The sequence below is a fragment of the Electrona antarctica genome (assembly GCF_951216825.1).
Source record: "Electrona antarctica genome assembly, chromosome: 4".
NCBI lineage: Eukaryota > Metazoa > Chordata > Actinopteri > Myctophiformes > Myctophidae > Electrona > Electrona antarctica.
Genome location: NC_136809.1, coordinates 16,294,074 through 16,312,309, shown reverse-complemented (window position 1 = coordinate 16,312,309; position 18,236 = coordinate 16,294,074). Strand labels below are relative to the sequence as shown.

The 18,236-nt window shown below is 41.7% G+C and overlaps 2 protein-coding genes across 2 annotated transcripts; one reads left to right on the top strand and one right to left on the bottom strand.

Moving 5' to 3' along the window:
* Nucleotides 1–509: 509 nt before the first annotated feature.
* stra6l (STRA6-like) lies at nucleotides 510–12,852 on the bottom strand (the record flags this gene model as incomplete). The annotated part of the gene is made up of 18 exons (XM_079498290.1): nucleotides 12,808–12,852; nucleotides 10,723–10,794; nucleotides 10,302–10,402; nucleotides 9,712–9,842; nucleotides 8,219–8,339; nucleotides 7,809–7,854; nucleotides 7,320–7,445; nucleotides 6,565–6,638; nucleotides 6,331–6,442; nucleotides 5,831–5,984; nucleotides 5,530–5,605; nucleotides 4,154–4,235; nucleotides 3,990–4,038; nucleotides 3,700–3,817; nucleotides 3,085–3,204; nucleotides 1,805–1,968; nucleotides 979–1,122; nucleotides 510–757 (listed from the first exon to the last, which is right to left on the bottom strand). The coding sequence occupies exons 2-18, from the start codon at nucleotides 10,786–10,788 to the stop codon at nucleotides 510–512; spliced, it is 1,932 nt and encodes a 643-aa protein (XP_079354416.1). The 5' UTR covers nucleotides 10,789–10,794; nucleotides 12,808–12,852.
* On the top strand, nucleotides 12,829–15,225 carry spink4 (serine peptidase inhibitor, Kazal type 4). The gene is made up of 4 exons (XM_079499071.1): nucleotides 12,829–12,940; nucleotides 13,667–13,698; nucleotides 14,465–14,580; nucleotides 15,085–15,225. Exons 1-4 carry the CDS (start codon nucleotides 12,889–12,891, stop codon nucleotides 15,128–15,130), a joined length of 246 nt encoding a protein of 81 aa, XP_079355197.1. The 5' UTR covers nucleotides 12,829–12,888; the 3' UTR covers nucleotides 15,131–15,225.
* The last annotated feature ends 3,011 nt before the right edge of the window (nucleotides 15,226–18,236 follow it).

Here is an 18,236-nt window from a genome sequence, read left to right as displayed (position 1 = left end):
AGTCTGATCAGCTATGTCAGTGACGTCACACACTAACCATAGCAACCATGCTCGTTTTTTTGGTACCAACAAACACGGGTACACGGGGTACACGGGTACAAAGCCAGTTGTTGGAGTGGTTTGCACCACTAAAAAAAAAATCAGTGTGGGCACACCTGGTTTAGGCTAACTGTACCATCACACTGACATTTCTATAAGTTTGACACCAGCAAGGCAGCAATCAATATCAGCATAATTATATTATAGGCACATTTCTGCTGCTTCATGCAACCAGAAAACAGAAAATGCAATGTGTTCATTAGAGCGCACCACCAAGCCGGAGGCTCCACTGCCAGGCATTGGACCTGGGTCATTTTAATCTGTTTTAATGCTACCATATGAATCATTAAAGGCATTAACAGTGACTCTGAATACCCATTGGAATCGTTTAACTTATGAAATACCATGCAATGGAGGGAAAGAATTCCTCATAAGTTTACTTATACATATGTATGGATGCTGAGTCTTTATTATTCTTCACATGGCGTGATTATGATCTCCGGTGGTGGTGGTGACGCTGGCTGGCTGTTCTGCATCTGTGATGCCATGACCCATGTCCGAACCACTATGTCCTGGTCAGGATGGTGGCTGTCTGACTGTGGTGATGATGGTTGTGGTGATGTTGGATAGTGCTTTCTGAGGAGGATCAGACGAGGGTTCCTCATTAAGGTGTAGAGGAGCAGCCAGCGTCTCCTTCCTCTACTGTGTGCAGAAGACTCTGGAAGGAGAAGAGATGAAGAAAAGGAAAGTCAGGAAGAAAGATACAAGGTTGCTTCAGAGAGACACCAAGGGACAGAATGGGAATTATTGGACATACGTAACATGAGACATTATTATGAACCTTTATTTAAATGTATAGTATACAGACTGTATTTTACTGATGCGAGCCTGGCCCTAACATGTAGGTCACGCACACACACACGCACGCACACAACTGACCGGTTGGTCTGTTGTTGAATGTGGAGTAAGCAGAGGCCGTACGTCTCTCCAGAGTGTTGGAGACGAGAAGCTGACAGAAACACACCATCACTGGATTGTTGTGGTAGTGATCAGCGAAGATCATCCCAATCCATGTACTGTAGCCTGGAATATGAGGGAGATACAGTTACACACACTGGAGTGGACAAAGATCTTATCAATCTATGTATTGTTGAAACTTGGATGCTAGATACACATACTGGAAAAAGATAAATATCAATCCATATTGTATCCTGGAATTGACCCATAATGTTTATTGACTGTATATATCAGTGGTTTTCTCTATTTGCACACTAAATTCAAGGATTTTACTGTGTAGACTGTACAAGTCAGAAGTCACCAATGTATACAGCATTTACAGTACTGGACATTGTACAGTACCTACTGTACAATGTTACACATTGACTTGAGGTTGTAGGGAAAAATAGCCTACATTATTACACATTATTAAAAGGATGAATATTATCGAGTCGATCAACAGAAATGTATTAAAATTGAACTTTAGTAATCAACTGTAATCAACTGTACTAAAGTATGAATGCTTGTTATTATGAATACTATATTATGAAATACAGTTATTTGAACAAAATCCTTTTGACTACTGTGCCAAGATATTAAGCAATTTCAAGATGTTTGTGTTCAGAGAAACTTTACTATAATTCCATGGTCTAAAATGTATTAACAACATAGATTATTCAAAGTCAAGTAAGTGGCTCATGCTCCAATAATCAGTTTTACATGCAGTATCATTTGTTCTGCAACATGTTCTCATTGGTGATGAACGTACCAGGGTCCATGGTCTCGTACCCTCTCTGCATGATGGTTCGGTCGATACGGGAGACCAGCCATGTTCCCACCACCACGCTGGACAGCAGTCTCAGGATGCAGTTGCTCAGCCCCATCACCACATTGTAGAAGAAGAAGAAGTAGTTGAAGCAGTGGAATGCCTTCCTGATGAGTGGGGCACAAAAGTTGCGTTAAAAGAGCAACTTCACAGAGACCTCGTGCCATTATGAACTGGGTGTTAACATTTAACACCTTAGTCTTAATGCGTTCTATGTCTTCAGAGCTTGTCTCAATGGAATGCTAGGGTTTGCATTAAAAACTCCCTTTAGAAGGAGTAGTTTACCCCAAAAATCACTTATTTTCTCTCATTACACACAATCCTAGAATTCATGGAGCTCTTTTTTGGGGGTTTGTCGCATTCCTAATCCAGTGAGTGGCAGAGTCTCGGGTAGGAGACTCAACAAGTCTACAACTACTAATTTAAAGAGTCTACAGTACAGTAGGAGACGTCTCCCACGAGTCTCCTATTGACCCGCTCATCAAATTATTGTCTCAGGAATGCAAAAAAAACAAACATCTCCACGAGTTCAAGGATAGAAAACAAGTCATGTTTGGGTGAACTAATCCTTGAAGCATCACATAGTTTCTGCTTAGATGTTTATGCAGCCTGGGAAATTAATTTGTCAATTAAACTACACCAATAAACCCAAAAGTATGCTACGGGTGCGTTCGGAAATGTGCACCGGGAGCGCACTCGCCTATTAGTTTGTATTGGCAGTGCGCTCAGTGTGCCTATATCAGAACGCACCCTAGGTTTTACCCGTTGTCCTGTGACCTGTGTGCAGTGTTGTTTTTGGCAACAATTTTTTATTTTAGTTTTAGTCATAATCCCTTGAATAGTTTTCATTTAGTTTTAGTCACATTTTAGTCACCTGGAATGTTTTAGTGTTAGTCTAGTTTTAAATCTACAGTTGATTTTGTCGAACAAAATGTATTTCGGCAGGTCTTGATGCCGTCGTAATGACGCGCCGCGTTGTCGGCTTGTAGATCGGCTATTTTCAGCATGCAACTAATTGTAAAATTACTTATACTTGATCTCTTGTCCACTAGTCCCTTCCTAACATTTTAGTCTTTATAGTTTGTAATCATAGCGTAGTTTTTATTTAGTGTCCATTTACTTTCCGTCAGTGGAAAAAGATAAGTCGACGAACATTTTCCGTCTTAGTTTTAGTCGACGAAAACAACACTGCCTGTGTGTACACTTTCATTACTGTTGCCTACCTGTTGTTGAGAGCTAGAGGTTTGTGTTTGTCAGTGGGAGAAATCTTGTCCTGGAGAAAGAAGATCTGAACCAGAACAACCTGCAGAATCACCAGCGCTATCACCACACCTATGGTTAGACTGACACAAGCAGTACAGCGGTCAGTATCTTTAGGTATATCACACAGACAGAATGAGATACAGACTATTGATCAATCAATCATTCAATAGACTCTATTAATTGATTGATCAATATATCGATAGATGATAGGCTTTTATTGATCCCACAAAGAAATTCAGTTGCCAAAGGCAGCACTATGGCAGTTAGAAACACAGGGCAGTTCGATACAGAAAAAAGGAGATATGGCCGGGAATCAAACTTTCTGTTTCCCAGGCGGTACCCATCTTGTAGCAACAATATACTAATAGGAATGATAAAATGTATGCAATATTATAATATACAGTATCAGTGAAAACAATATCAGTATCAGTGAAAACAATATCAGTACAGTGTACAACACTGGATGTTAGGACAGCAACAAATGCAGACAAATCCCGAAGACCACAGTTGTCAGAGAGACAATGTATGCATAAATACATACATACATTTACAGTAGGTACAGTAGGTAGTCTTACATTATGATTCCGAGGTTAGTGAGCATGGCTGCCACTCTGCCATGCTGTATTGGTAAAACCAGCACGTAGACAAAGAGCAGGGCAAACAGAAACTGGACAAAATGAACTATCAGATAGCCTGGAATCACATCAGAAAACAATAATGAAGCACATTATCTGCCATATTCTTGTCTCACTAAATCAACAGCGCTATCATATATTTGTAGCATAGTATTTTGAGTTTTCTGAAAGTCAGGCTGATCTTGTATCATACTGTGTTTTTATCTGCATCGCAAAAGAAAGGTTCTTACCCCACAGTGTGAAAGCTATCTGCCATCCCGAGTATCTTGCAATCGCAGCCTGCAAAGAGCATTAACACATTTACGTTGTGTTTTTGTCCTTAATGGTAAAGTGTGTAGTTGCGGTGAGTGCGTGTGCGTGCGTTCATGCGTGTGTACATGCGTGTGTTACTCACTACGCTGACAGCAGAGCTAGGGTTATGGAACTTCTCAGGAAGAAAGCCTTTCTGTCCAGCCCACAGTCTCTTAAGGTGTTTCCTATGACCGTAGTACATGAAAACAGTATTTAATAATGGATTCATGGCTAACAGGTATTTCATATCAATAGTTCAATTGGAAAGACTGCTTTCAAACAACAATTCTTTATAGAGGGTATGCACATGCATAAAGTCAGTGGCAAATTGAGTGGCAAAGTGAGTTTAATATCATTTAACATCGTTTAATACAATCAGACAGGACTTTTCTGTTTGGAATGACTGTCAAGGCCAGAAAGTTGTTATCGCATAACTTCCGGGCATGATGATGATGCCACATGCAAACCCTCTATTGGCATCCATATTGAACCATGTCCTTTGTGTCATATTATTCAAATACAAAGGGGTGACCCAGAGATAGATGAGCGACATGGCTGCCAAAATTAAATGTAAATTTAAAATCTTTTGTCATCTTAAAGCTACAAGCTGTCAGATGGAGTTCATTACCGGCACATTAATCCCATTTTGTGTTCAGTCTCCTTCCGATAATTCCATTGACAACCAGTAGGTGTCATATTCAACACTCAACACTTATGTCTCAATGGAAGACTACCTCCAAACACTACAGTACTATTTTATATTGTAATGACATATAGTACAGATTACTTAAAATAACATTTTATTTACTCAAATAAGACCTGTAGCTTTAATTTGGGAAAGTGAAATGGGAAAATAATCTTTCAAGATGCAATCAGTCTCATTCCTATATGATAACTAGTTCAACAAGTTACAATTTGTGATAATTTTTCTTCTTGATCTTGAAACGACCAAACTACAATATATATGTCAGGTACTGAGTTTGAGATCTAATATAGAAATGATGTTTCTTGTCCAGAATCAAGTTTCATGGTGTTGTGTCCTGATTTAATGATAATGTAGGCCTTATTAATCCCACAGGTAGAAATTCAGTTCCAGCTTCACCCAGTTGATGGCTACTTTAAGGTGGTCATATTGAGCGCTCTGGGGGGGGACGAGAGCAGTTAGGCTGTACGTTTCTCGTTCATGCACACCTCAACACATAACCGTGGCCGGGAATCCAACCTTGTGTTTCCCAGGCAGCCTCTGTACCCATTCCAGATGAAACTGCATATAGGGATGTTCCGATCACATTTCTTTGCTCCCGATCCAATCCATATCACAATAGTACAATATCCAAAAGCGCAGACAATATCCAGTCTAATATCATGATATGGATATAATATTGATACTCGATCATGTTTTTTTGCTCCCGACAACCCTAATAGAGCCATAGTGGACAGACTACAGTACAGTGACATACCGACAGAACAACCTCCTACCTGTAACATGCCAACACATGGAAGATGTACACTCCAGAGGTCAGACTGGCAAAGATGGTGGTAGCAAGCCAAGACTCTGAACCAAACAACAAACAAACAAAAAAGATTTGACTTCACTTTACTAATTGCTAATTCATGGTTATGGTTGGGATTACACTACACATCAGTGTTTGCGCTGGGGTCGATTTTATTCTAGTGATTCGATTATATGGTTATGAATCATACAACTTTGAAGACAAGTCAGAAAGACTTCTTTCACTTCAGCCAATAAGCAAGAACGCACGCACGCACGCCAACTCACTCCTAGCCACATAGATGAACTCTTCTAGCTGTGGAATCATGGCTTCCAGAGCCTGACTCTGGTTACAGGAAGCAGCCAGATGTTGAAGAGTGTTCTTCCACATGTCCAACCTGTCAAAAGCCAGGTCACTGAGACTGTAGTCTGCTAATGTCATCTGAGAGAGAGAGAGACAGAGAGAGAGAGAGAGAGAGAGAGAGAGAGAGAGAGAGAGAGAGAGAGAGAGAGACAGAGACAGAGACAGACACAGGAGAATTCGTCAAAAAACAGAAATAATTTCATGGTCCTTGTCTACAGTGGGTAGACAAAATGAGACAGTGAGAGGGAGTGATAGAGGGGCAGACACAAAGACATATAGACTATGTTCTATTTGTCCTCTTGTAAGAGGATCATAAAGTTCTGTTATAATCTACACAGCTATGTGAACAAGTGTTTGTTTCTGTTAAAAGTTCACACACACAATACATGTACATACACACACACACTGGACAAAATCTCCTTACCGTATAAAGCCCTATGAGGGATATTATAGCAGTACCGATGATTCTGTTGGGGAACTTGAAGTATGGATCCCACTCATACACCCTCCTCTGAAACCAGCTCACTGGCTGACCACTGTAGACACAGGGTTGATATACCGTTATGCCTGATTTATGCTTAAGTTGCACAGTGGTGCGCGCACGTGGGTGCGTGTGCGTGTGTGTGTGTGTGTGTGTGTGTTTGTTTTGCTGGTATACCTGTCTGTAGGTATTCTCTGCAGCAGTCTTTTGGTATGCTGTAGCTGGTGTTGTTGCATCAGTTCCTCTGACTCCTGCAGCATAGACAACATCTCCCAATGAATAATCAAGGGTCTATACCATAGAGTATATAAAAGGATAGAGACTGAACTGGCGCGAAGCTCCGCCCCCCCAGCTATTCATGTCAGTGGAAGTTGCTCAGTGGCGTTTTGAAGCACCCGGAAGACTGCCGGAAGTACCGTCTACTTCCGCATTTGACCACCAAAGTTTGGTGGTCAAATGCGGAAGTGCAACCGAGCGCTCAATGTTAAAGCCCAGCTGCACGGGGTTTCCCGGTCATGAATACACGGGTCCGCCTGTAGTCCCTCCTCCTACCACTAGGGCCCAGAGCTTCAACGTTGAATAGCCTCACTGGCCCCTTGGTCTATACTTGTCCCCCCAGGTTTTTCACTCTACACCAAATCGCTTGGCCAAAAATACCTGCGTCTTTCTAGCTGACAAGCTCATGCGTCGTGTTCCGATACAAGTACAGTTTCATGATGAAGTAGACATCAAATCTGATTGATTGATTAAAAAATATATTTTCACAGTATGCAGAATGGGTACATTTCAAACAAAAGCACAAATCAATACAAAAACTGTTACTTTATGGACAATCCATGATTAAGCATTACACTTGGGTCCACCATTTAGAGACGTACAAATATACACTACAGACAGCTTTGACGTGCACACACATTCGCATACATTCTAACCTCTTGCTGCAGTTGCAGGTGCACGCGTACAGCTTTGAACAGCATGTAGACATATCGTCCCAGGAGGAAGATGAGAGACAGGATGGACGGCCACTGGGAAATGATCTTCTGGTATTTACCCAGCTCCTACACACAGAGAGGAAGAACATGTTTCTTTTGTTGGTTTGACCAAACATGTCTACCGATGATGTCACTGGTAGGTTTCGGGAACCCTCCGCAGCCCTCCTCTGAGACACAGTGAATAGACAAACAATGTATTATATTATAATAGTTTACATCAGTGATTATATGATTGTGAGATGGAGGAAGACTGATTTAAGCAGTCACACCTGGCCTGAGTCAAACTTGGCTCAGAGTTGTTGTGACTGCTGAATTCCTCCAGCTCCTGGCCCTCATGTAAGGGTATATTCATTTCCAATATCTACACTCCCTGGAGAAAAGCATTTTATTTGTGTTGATCGGACCAGAACAAAATCAGTACTCACCTACCTTACCACCAGCGCAGGAGAACATGTCCCACAGAGTCACAATGGTCCTGCAATCAGACATGACCACACACATACAATACATACAGTCAGCATACATTACAAAATGCAATTGTGTAATACAAATCGTTAAAGATGGAGTGGAGATGGATTTTTGTACTTTTTCTGTTTTGTATACAAGTACAGTATGTGTCTATATGGACTACTCTAATAGACTCCCAGGTGTTTTGTATTATGTCTATGGAGTTAACATTACTAATAGACCCCCAGGTGTGGTTAGAATACTGAAATGTGTCTTCCTTGTGTATTTTTGGTTTCTTGCTGAAAGCTGAAAGCCTTTGAGTGGTATGAGTACATATAGTCCTACTTAGTATGCTTTCCACAACTGAAAGTAGCTCAAATAAACATGATTACCAGGGTAGAGTGTAGAGTATTCCCAGCACTGCTCCAACCCCTCTGAATGGAGTGGACAGACAGGCAAAGAAAGGGAAGTAAACCAAGCCAATCTCCAACGCTCCAACCAGGTACACTATGGCTATATGCAAAAAATAACATCATTATTAAAACTCATTCAGTGCCACCTGGTGGACACCAGTTTTGGCCCTCGTTGCCACCGAAGCCCATTATAAATAAAAGAAAGAAAATGAAATTCTATTGTGCATGTCATGTACATGTCATCACCTGCACACCGGATTAGAGGAATTTTCAAAATAAGGAATAATAAAAAAAATTTTTTAAAAGAGGCGTCCTTGGCACTCTAGGACATCAGGGGGAGGCGTCCAAAGGCGTCCTGTGGCACTGAAGGCTAAATGGTAAATGGTAAATGGTGCATTTATATAGCGCCTTTATCCAAGGCGCTTTACTTGGATTGTGCATTACATTCACCCATTCACACACACATTCATACACCGATTGCAGCGGAAGCCATGCAAGGTACCAACCAGCACATCGGGAGCAATTTGGGGTTCAGTGTCTTGCCCAAGGACACTTCGACATGTAGACAGGAGGAGCCGGGATTCGAACCGCCGACCCATGGATCATTGGACGACCTGCTCTACCTCCTGAGCCACAGCCGCCCCTGGCTCATACATAGTCTGGATTTTCGATGGTGAGGTGACCACCGCTCTGGTGGTGGGCTGACCACCGGAAAGGGCTGGAGTGGTGGCGGTGGTTTGCTCTTCCCCGCGGCTCGTGACGTCACGTTGTAGTTCGGTGGTCACCTAACCACCGAAAATCCAGACTATGTATGAGCCTTGAGTGAGTTAAGCCATTTTGAGCTGAGATCAGATTCTAAAAATGTCTTCTACATCCTGACAGTTTTCTGAAAAAGCTATGTCGTTCTTCGATTTTTCAAAAATAGCAGACCTACAATATCATAGCGCACCACTCGGTGGTGCGCTATGAGCTTGTAGATCTGCTATTTTTCAATAGCTAAAGCATAACATAATGCTAACACCAAAAAGGGTTCCCGCCCAAAATGGGTTAAGCCAATAAGACTAAACGATTCTGGGGCGATGGGGGATGTGTAAAGAAAATGAAAATGCTTAATAAAAAACACAAAAAAAAGACTAAACGATTCTAAACATGCCTTCTAAAACTACTACAAGCGACACGCTTTGCGCCACCTTGTGAGCCACCTTGTGAGCCACCTTGTGAGCTTGTAGATAAACATTTGTTTTCTAATTTATGGAATTTCTTAGATTATTCGTTCATTTCTTCATACAATTACTGGGGAAAAAATCATGAAAATATTTGCTTTTTTGGGATTTTCTTTTGAAAATATTTTTGAAATAATAATCATTAAAGACAAAATGTAGGAAACTAAAAATAAAGGGATCCATACAAATCTGTCCGTGACCCACAAATGGGTCCCGACCCAGTTTTGGGGAAACACTGCTGTACAATACCTCTAGCCCAGGGCGGGACATGGAAGGGGATGTAACGCTCAGAGAACAGCAGCAGGACACTGGAGGACACGGCACCAAACGCAAACCCATAAGACCAGCGGTTACTGAGGCTGCCGATGGCGTCTAGAGGCCTGAAATACACAACACAGCACATGTCTGTAACACAACTACAAGCACACAAACTTTGAGTGGTGTAGGTCAATGGTTCTCAAAATGGAGTTCAGAATCTTTCCAGGGGGTCCCGACTCCCCAGCAAGATTAACATTAATATAGCATCAAAAGCAGTTTAACCACTTTAAACCTATATACCCTGGCTGATGGCTATTTGAAAATAGCAGATCAAGGTACAACGATGCAACACATTTAATGCTGCTTTTTTTTTATAGCTTGTACAGTAAGTCTGCTTTTATTTTATCTGGAACACGTTTGAATATTTTCTGATGGGGTTCTTGTATTTAAAAAGTTTGAGAACCACTGGTCTACACACTAGTAGGTTCTGTAGATTTGATTGAAAGCATATAAGAGCACTGGACAAAAACATTTCCCAGCATGTATGACATTGTATTGTGAGAGAGAATGTTCATGCTCACACGACGACTCCAAAGCGCCCCGCCAGGAACGGCAGCCTGTGGTCAACAGGCAGCCGGCGTGCACGTGTCTGCAGGAACGACAACACCAGTACAATCACCACCTGGGAGACAACAGCAAAATACATGCCATCATAATAATAATGCTCTGCAAAAAGTTACCAAAACACACAAAGATAGACTTTACTAATAGCTGAGGAGAGGTAGTCGAGTCCACTTGTTTGGCACAGTATAGTCAATGAAGTGTATGATGTAACCACAAAAATCCCAGCATCATTGTTGTGGCTTTTGCAGAAGATCGCAGATCGACAAGCTCACAGCTTGTACTGTCGATTTCCAGTGAAAGCTTTCACCACAAAAACAGACAATACACTAGTACAGAGCCTTTATGGTTTAAGTGGTTAAAGGTTTGAAGTTGACTTACTGCTGGGATGATGGACAGATGCAGGAAGAGCTCCATGGAGATTCCATTGTGACAGGTGGCTTCCATGGAATCCTATTGGAGCACACAGCATGATTTCATAATATCTAGCATACAATATATTTATCCCACGATTTTTTTAACCCATTTTTCACCCGGTGTCAATTGCCTAAGTGTAATCCTGGGCACTACTCCCGATGCCAACCTGAGGAGAGCTCCGAACTGAGCTCATGCTTCCTTCAGGAGTGAGCGGGCCACTTCTTATCACCTGACAGGGGGTAGTTTCCCTGCTAGAACAGGGGAGGAACACGTAGGGCGTTGAAGGAACACGTTATTCCAACCAGTTTCTTTCCCCTCCATCAGGTACCCCAGCTGATCAAGGTCAGGCAGTATATAGAGACCAGGAATACTGCATGTTTTTTGTGAGGGTACCTACCCTAGGGGACACAGGGGGAACATGCAAACTCCACACAGAAATGCCCTTTCTCCCCCAGTGTCCCCGGCGGGAATCGAACCCGGGACCTTCTAGCTTTGAGGCGACAGTGTTTAGCCTATAGCGCTACCGACTGCACCACCCTATATAGATATATCTGAACAAAGCTGACCTGAACAGAACTACTAATTGCTCCCGATGTGCTAGTTTGTGCCTTGCATGGTTTCCGCCGCCATCGGTGTATGAATGTATGTGTGAATGGGTGAATGTAATGCACAATCTATGTAAAGCGCCTTGGATAAAGGCGCTATATAAATGCACCATTTACCATTTTATTTACCATTTAACTACAGTTAATTGTGTGATTTGTTTATGTATCATGTTATTTGTTTGTCCTGATGGTTGCTTGGAGAAAAAATCTTTATATTATATTATATTATATTATATATTATTTTGGGTCATTTCCGGGCCAGCTGTCAACAACAGGCTTATACTGTATACGTAAATCCATTTTGACCAAGTGCAGTACATAGAACAGTAATACAGCAGGTCATTTACATGTGGACTGTGGAATGTCTTGAATCTATAATGAAACTGAACATCTCCCAACCTCATGCTTGAGCTTTCAGTTCCCACTACACTTCTTTTGTATGTTTACAAAAGGCTCCTGCCCCCTTCAGAGCTTAGAGCTCACAGCCTCACAACATGATCGTATGAACTTTACAATGATTTGCATAATCATAAACTGCTGCTGATAGTAAAAGACATAACATTTTGCTATCTCACAGTTTTGGATAAGAATTTGGTGCAGTCGTTACTCACCCTTTTTGATGTGTCCTCATCAAGGAGATAAAGTGGTGTTTCAGCCTGTTATGCGATGGCACTGTGTGTGGAACTGTTCTCTTTTTCCTGTTTCTGAACATGTGACTCATACAGCTGACCCTTGACCCCAGGTTTAATCTGTTTATTACTTCCTCTGTCTTTATTAGCTTTCTCTTCTCTCCCTCTCCTAACTTCTTGACACACACACACACACACACACACACACACACACACACACACACACACACACACACACACACACACACACACACACACACACACACACACACACACACACACACACACACACACACACACACACACACACACACACACACACACACACACACACGACTACCAGTTACTCAGTATTGGAACTGTAAACAGTGAGCTCTCTGACAGAAGATAACCAAACGACCATTCACCTCCCGCCTCCATTCCACAACACATCCTTCATTCCAAAGCATTGAGAGCAACACATTCTAATCAGAAAAGAGAGACAAAGGAGCACATCTGTTTGGCTGGAGTATAAATCCCCAACAAGGTGCTCTTTGGTGCAAACATGCGTGACAACATTTATTTGCAAAAAAGGCACTCTTGTGGAAAATTTAAAAAGCCTTTAATAGTATATTAGCAACAACATTAGTAACAAAACTATAGCAAAGTTGCTTTGAAAATGAATCAAAACCAAATGAAATTGGTCAGTTGGTTTTGTCAAAACTAAAAATGAAAAAAGTAAAGGTGTGCGCATGCGTGAGACCAATGGTGTTTGTATGTGGATGCGTGCATGGCAAGCATATATGTGTACTGTAGGCAGATGTGAGCCTGTGTACCTCTCAGCTGTTGCATTCCCACAGATATTGCAGACTGTAGCTTGCTTTCTGTGTTAAGGACAGACAGACACTTGGAACACGATGACTGCTAAAGTGCTTTTGTTGGGTCTCCTGCTCATCCTCACAGCTGCAGGTAACAGATAAAACCTTATCTTTATGTTTTAACATGATTTAAACAAGTGTTAATTGCCTCTATATTCTCGTTGTGATAGACTATAGTGATTGTTCAGGGGGGTCTCTCAACAGGGGTTTCTCAATCTTCAGGTCAAGGGGAGGGAATTATATGGCACTCAAGTGAAATTTGAAGTGATTAAACAAGTATAGAAGGAGACAAAATTGGAAGTGGATCACAAGATAAATGCCTCCTGATCGGATAAAATTTGTAACCCACCTGAAAATGAAAACATGGTTGTTACTGCCGTTACTGAACAAACACTCCATAGCAATGATTACTTGCTATATAAGTGAATAGAGCTTTTACTTTAACAATAAACCGTACAGCACCTTTAACACATTAAGACCTGAGGCCCATTATACAAATGCGTTCTAAACCAGTAGTTCTCACTCTTTCAAGATTTGTATAAAAATTGTCAAAATATGTACAAGCTCGCAGCGTGACATGAAGTGACGCACTGTGAGGTTGTACATCTGTTATTTGTTATTAGCCAATGCAAAAATATAAAATGACAAGATCCTTTCCCTTACATACCGTATTAAGTATGATATAAATGACAGTTCTTATATGGTTGTTTAATATTTTAGCCTTGTGTACGGACTCATGTAATCAATATTGATTCACCATATTTGACAATGAAACCATACTGTAAGTGGCCTCATCCATAATGTGCTTGTTTCACAGATGCAGAGGACAAATCTGGTGATGTGAGAAAGGTGATAAATCCTTTAATGTCGTTAAGTCTCTTCAACTTTTTGTGCGGGAACCCCTTTTAGTGTTGTAAGCATTATGTTATACTTTAGCTATTGAAAAATCGTGAAAATCGGCGCAAATCTTTGAATATATTCTTTCACAATGAACGTTTTAACTCATACCTTTGCTTCTGGGGGGTCCATGAAACTACATATTTTCAGATGGGGGTCTGCGGCCAAAATCAGATAAATCTGGAAAAGGTTGAGCACCACTGACATAGAAACATGAGTTTTTCAGAAAACTGTTTTTAGAAGACATGTACAGAATCGGCCTCAGGTCGAAATGGGTTAAAAGACATCACTCATTTCATATTATGTACTGCAAGTTGACCTCAGTATTAATTAAAAAATATGTCACTCTGAGAATCCGTAGTGAAAAGGAACTGAAGTTATTAGTACACTCTAAGTTAAATTAATAGAGTATTTATTATTAATCTAACTACTAATTCTAGAGATTGCGTCCTCAGACGCATTCTGAACTGTGATTGATTGAGCATTGCATAACGGGTGTGCGACATGAGCCAATATACTGTAAGTGGTGGGGATAGACAGTACAGTACAGTACAGTACAGTACAGTACAGTACAGTACAGTACAGTACAGTACAGTACAGTAGCCTCACGTGCCTGCATGTGTGTTTGTTTGGCTGTTCTTAAGCCTGCACAGGTATGGACTAGTATTATTAATGTTGTAATTTTCCTTCCGTCATACCACATGGTTGTGCTTGACAGCCATCTTGCCCTAACATGGATGAAGAGATCATGGCATGTCCTCTCAATCTTGCTCCTGTGTGTGGCAGCGATGGCAACACCTATGCCAACGACTGTACCCTGTGTGTCCACAGGCAGTGAGTATAATTATGTACACAGCTGCTCCGTTCTCAGGGCTAGTGCGTGAATCAGTCTCATGGGAGATGAGATAACCACTTTTGACCTGGCTTCCAAAGTTCGGGGCGTCATTATAGACGGGTGTGACCTACTGGGGTGATGAGAACCCAAAGACACGACAAAACAAATGATTTGCCGTCAGGTGAACAGAGATCAAACTAAAATGATGCAACACTAAACAATGACTAAACAAGGACTGATGGGGAAACGTTAACCTCGCGTCACCAGGGAAAAGGTACATGTGGGGTGATTACAAATGAGATACAGCCAGTGGTGGACAAGTACTCATCTCCCATACTTGAGTCAAAGTATAGATACTCCTATTCAAATATTACTCAACGACAAGTGAAAGTTCTCTGTCAAATTTATATTTGAGTTCAAGAACTGGAGTACTTGCTTTCAAAAACACTTTATGTACAGGTACTGACTACCTACTGACTGTCACATCATTGTTTGTTCTCCAGGACAACCAGAATGGATATCTTGATTGTCAAGGAGGGGAGCTGCTGACTTGCCAAGATGTGACATCACCACCAAGCAAGCCTATCAGATCTAAGGATTCTACTTGACCTGTCTTTCTTGTTTACGTCATGACAAGATTAAACATAATTCAGCAAAAAAAAAAAAAGTTTGACATTTTCTGTACCGTTTTATCCACAAAATGAGAATAACTAGTCATTCACAGTTTATAAAACTGTTAGGTAGGCTATTATTTGTTATAACTATGTATGAATTCCTGCATATGCGTGTGGAAATAAGTGCAAAAAGTGTCCAGTGATGAACTGAACAGTGCCCATGCATGGTGGGAACCTGTTGGACTTCCGACATGTCGGTAAAAAAAACCTTCAACTGATCTAGAATGGCACAGCACGCCTGGTCTTCAACCTCTCTAAATTATGAAATGTCTCTCTTCTGCATTCCCCTAAGGCTTAGGGAACGACAAATCGCATATGCCTCCGGTTTGTTGCTTATTTAATTTCATTCATGTATGTGCACCTGCATCAGTTGCTAGCCATACCCACCTACTTGATCTTATAGGCTTTGTAATGTTGTAGACCAGTGGTTCTCAAACATTTTGATGTCAAGGACCCACAAATTAATATCCATTTGGCCGTGGACCCCCATGTGAAGGGCTAGAATGCACATTGGGTGGGTAGGGGTCTAGGGGAGCATGAGGGGTGACTGGTGTGATCAGTGAGGGGGCCACTGTGAGAGCATAGCGGGGTGTGGTGGCTCACTGGCTCTCAGGAGGCTACAGGGAGGTTGGGGTGGTTGTAGAGTAGACTGTAGAGGTTAAGAGGGGGGTGGAAGCCCGGGATGTCATGTGCTGTCCCCATTATCCCCTCTACATATCTCAAAAGTGCCATACTTATAATAACTTTATTTATATAGCACCTTTCTAGGCATGAGCCACAAAGTGCTGCACAGGAATAACAAGAAAATTCACAATAGAAAAATAGAAAAACAAATAAGTGACATGATCTAACATAATGAACGCAATAAACAAGAAATACCCAAACATTAAACAAATCAAGATAACACAAGATCAGTAAAAGGCAAGGAAAAACAAAAAGTTATTTATAGGAATGCTTTTTGAAACAAATGGGTTTTTAATAGGGATTTAAAACGTGTGAGGGAGTCAGTGAGGCAAATTAATTCTGGAAGCTCATTCCAGAGCTTTGGTGCTCGGATGGCGAAGGCCCGATCACCCTTTGTGACGTAGTTCGTGGAACGGATTTTTAGGAGCCCCTTGCCTGCAGACCTCAGGCTGCAAGGAGGGTCGTGAGGGGACTAAGCTGGTCCATCATGGGCTTGGAGAGGGAGTGGTGGTCAGTGCTTACAGTTTACTGGGCTAGTGTTTACTGGGTCTTGGCATAAGTAGTGGAGGAGTATGGCGGGAATAGGGTTCAGATTGGCTTGCCGCAAATGTCTATTCTGGAGCATTTTAACAGTAAGAGGGTAGTAAGATGGACAGCTCATGACGCGCTGTGCTCCAAGTCTCCCCATAGGTTCCATGCAGTGCTGTGTCCCTGCTGCTATCTGACAGACAAGCATTGCTTTCTGCATAGGGGTTTTTAACTGGAACAGCCCAGGATCTTCTGCCTGGCTGGGCCACATTGATAAATCACTGTGGGGTCCTGGTAATAGGCCTATTACTGGTCTTGGAAAATACCAAACAGCCACGGCAGATACCGACTCTCCTGTGAGCCAGTCTGACATAGGGACACCCCGTCTGCCTGACACACTCTTGCACCACGTGGTGGTTTGACAACCACCAACACTGGGAACCAACCTTCCTTATTATCTATACGCACCCACAAGGGACAAGGGTATCTTGGGCATACGAGCTACTGTAGCATGACCGCCCAACATTCCCACAACCCATTTTATTTATTTTAATTAAATGTATTTAAAGTATCTGACTCACGCAAATAACTATGCTATGACATGGTTAACAGTCTTTGGGCCTAGTGGTGAAAACAGTTTCATTCTCCTGGGTTTCACAACAACATACAACTTGACAGAATTCTCTTTGCACAGTCGCAACTCTAATAAGAGAGTGGCTTATTAGCTCATATGTATTATGGAAGTCAAATAATCAACAACACATGATTATTATCCGTGTTCGTTACATACCAATAGTTGTCACAGCTTGTTCTCCATCCAATCCATCTTCAACCGCTTATCCATAGTCGGGTCGCGGGGGCAACAGCTCCACCAGAGAGCTCCAGACTTCCCTCTCTAGAGCAACATTACTAACTTCCTCCTGGGGAATCCCGAGGCGTTCCAAGGCCAGTGAGTCGATATAATCCCTCAGACTGCGCCTTGGTCTGCCCCAGGGTCTCCTCCCAGTGAGACATGCATCAAGGACTTCCGAGACGCTCGAGTCGAGAGGCATCCTAACCAGATGCCCGAACCACATAAGCTGTGGCTCCTCTCCAGGGGAAGAAGCATACTCAGCTTGTTCTCAGGAACCAAAACAATCTCAAGGAAGTGAAAATTACAGAACAGTCTGCAGTTTCTGAATATAAATGGAGAAAGTGTATACAGTAGGAACAACATACAACACCTCTAAATCACTTTTCTAGTAGCCTCATATGACTACACATAGCAATGATTACGGTAACTTAACAAAACAGGAGGGAAAAGATTCAACCAAGAAATGTTTGCAGTGCAGACCTGCATTTTCCAAATGTGCCTTTTATAGCACCACCAGGTCAACTTATGTGAAACTTATTTTTGATATTCGTCCAAATATCACGCAAATCGGTGTACATGGTAGTTATGTGATCAAGGATTAAGATGATCTGTCCGATTATATTCTATGCTACTGTAAGACATTGTCTATTGGCTATTAACTACTGCTTCTATGATCACTCAATACCAAACAATGCAACAAATGGTCCTAACCTGGTGGAGACCTGTGCTCCGAGGAGCACTTTTTGAAAACACAAAAGAAAAAAAATATTCTTCCAATATGCTTAAAAGAAAAAACAAAGGTGGAATATGCTTTTGATACTATAGTTACAGTCTATTAGGAATTCAACCCTGTTCATAATGGCTTGCGGCAAACAGAAATGCTCCAGTATAGGACATTAAAGACTTGACAAAGCAA

What these genes read in the sequence shown, in the direction of transcription:
- spink4 (XM_079499071.1), top strand. Translation starts at nt 12,889, where the DNA reads ATGACTGCTAAAGTGCTTTTGTTGGGTCTCCTGCTCATCCTCACAGCT. An exon ending in GCTCATCCTCACAGCTGCAG is followed by an intron (nt 12,941 to 13,666) that starts GTAACAGATAAA and finishes CTTGTTTCACAG; the next exon opens with ATGCAGAGGACAAATCTGGT. An exon ending in AATCTGGTGATGTGAGAAAG is followed by an intron (nt 13,699 to 14,464) that starts GTGATAAATCCT and finishes TGTGCTTGACAG; the next exon opens with CCATCTTGCCCTAACATGGA.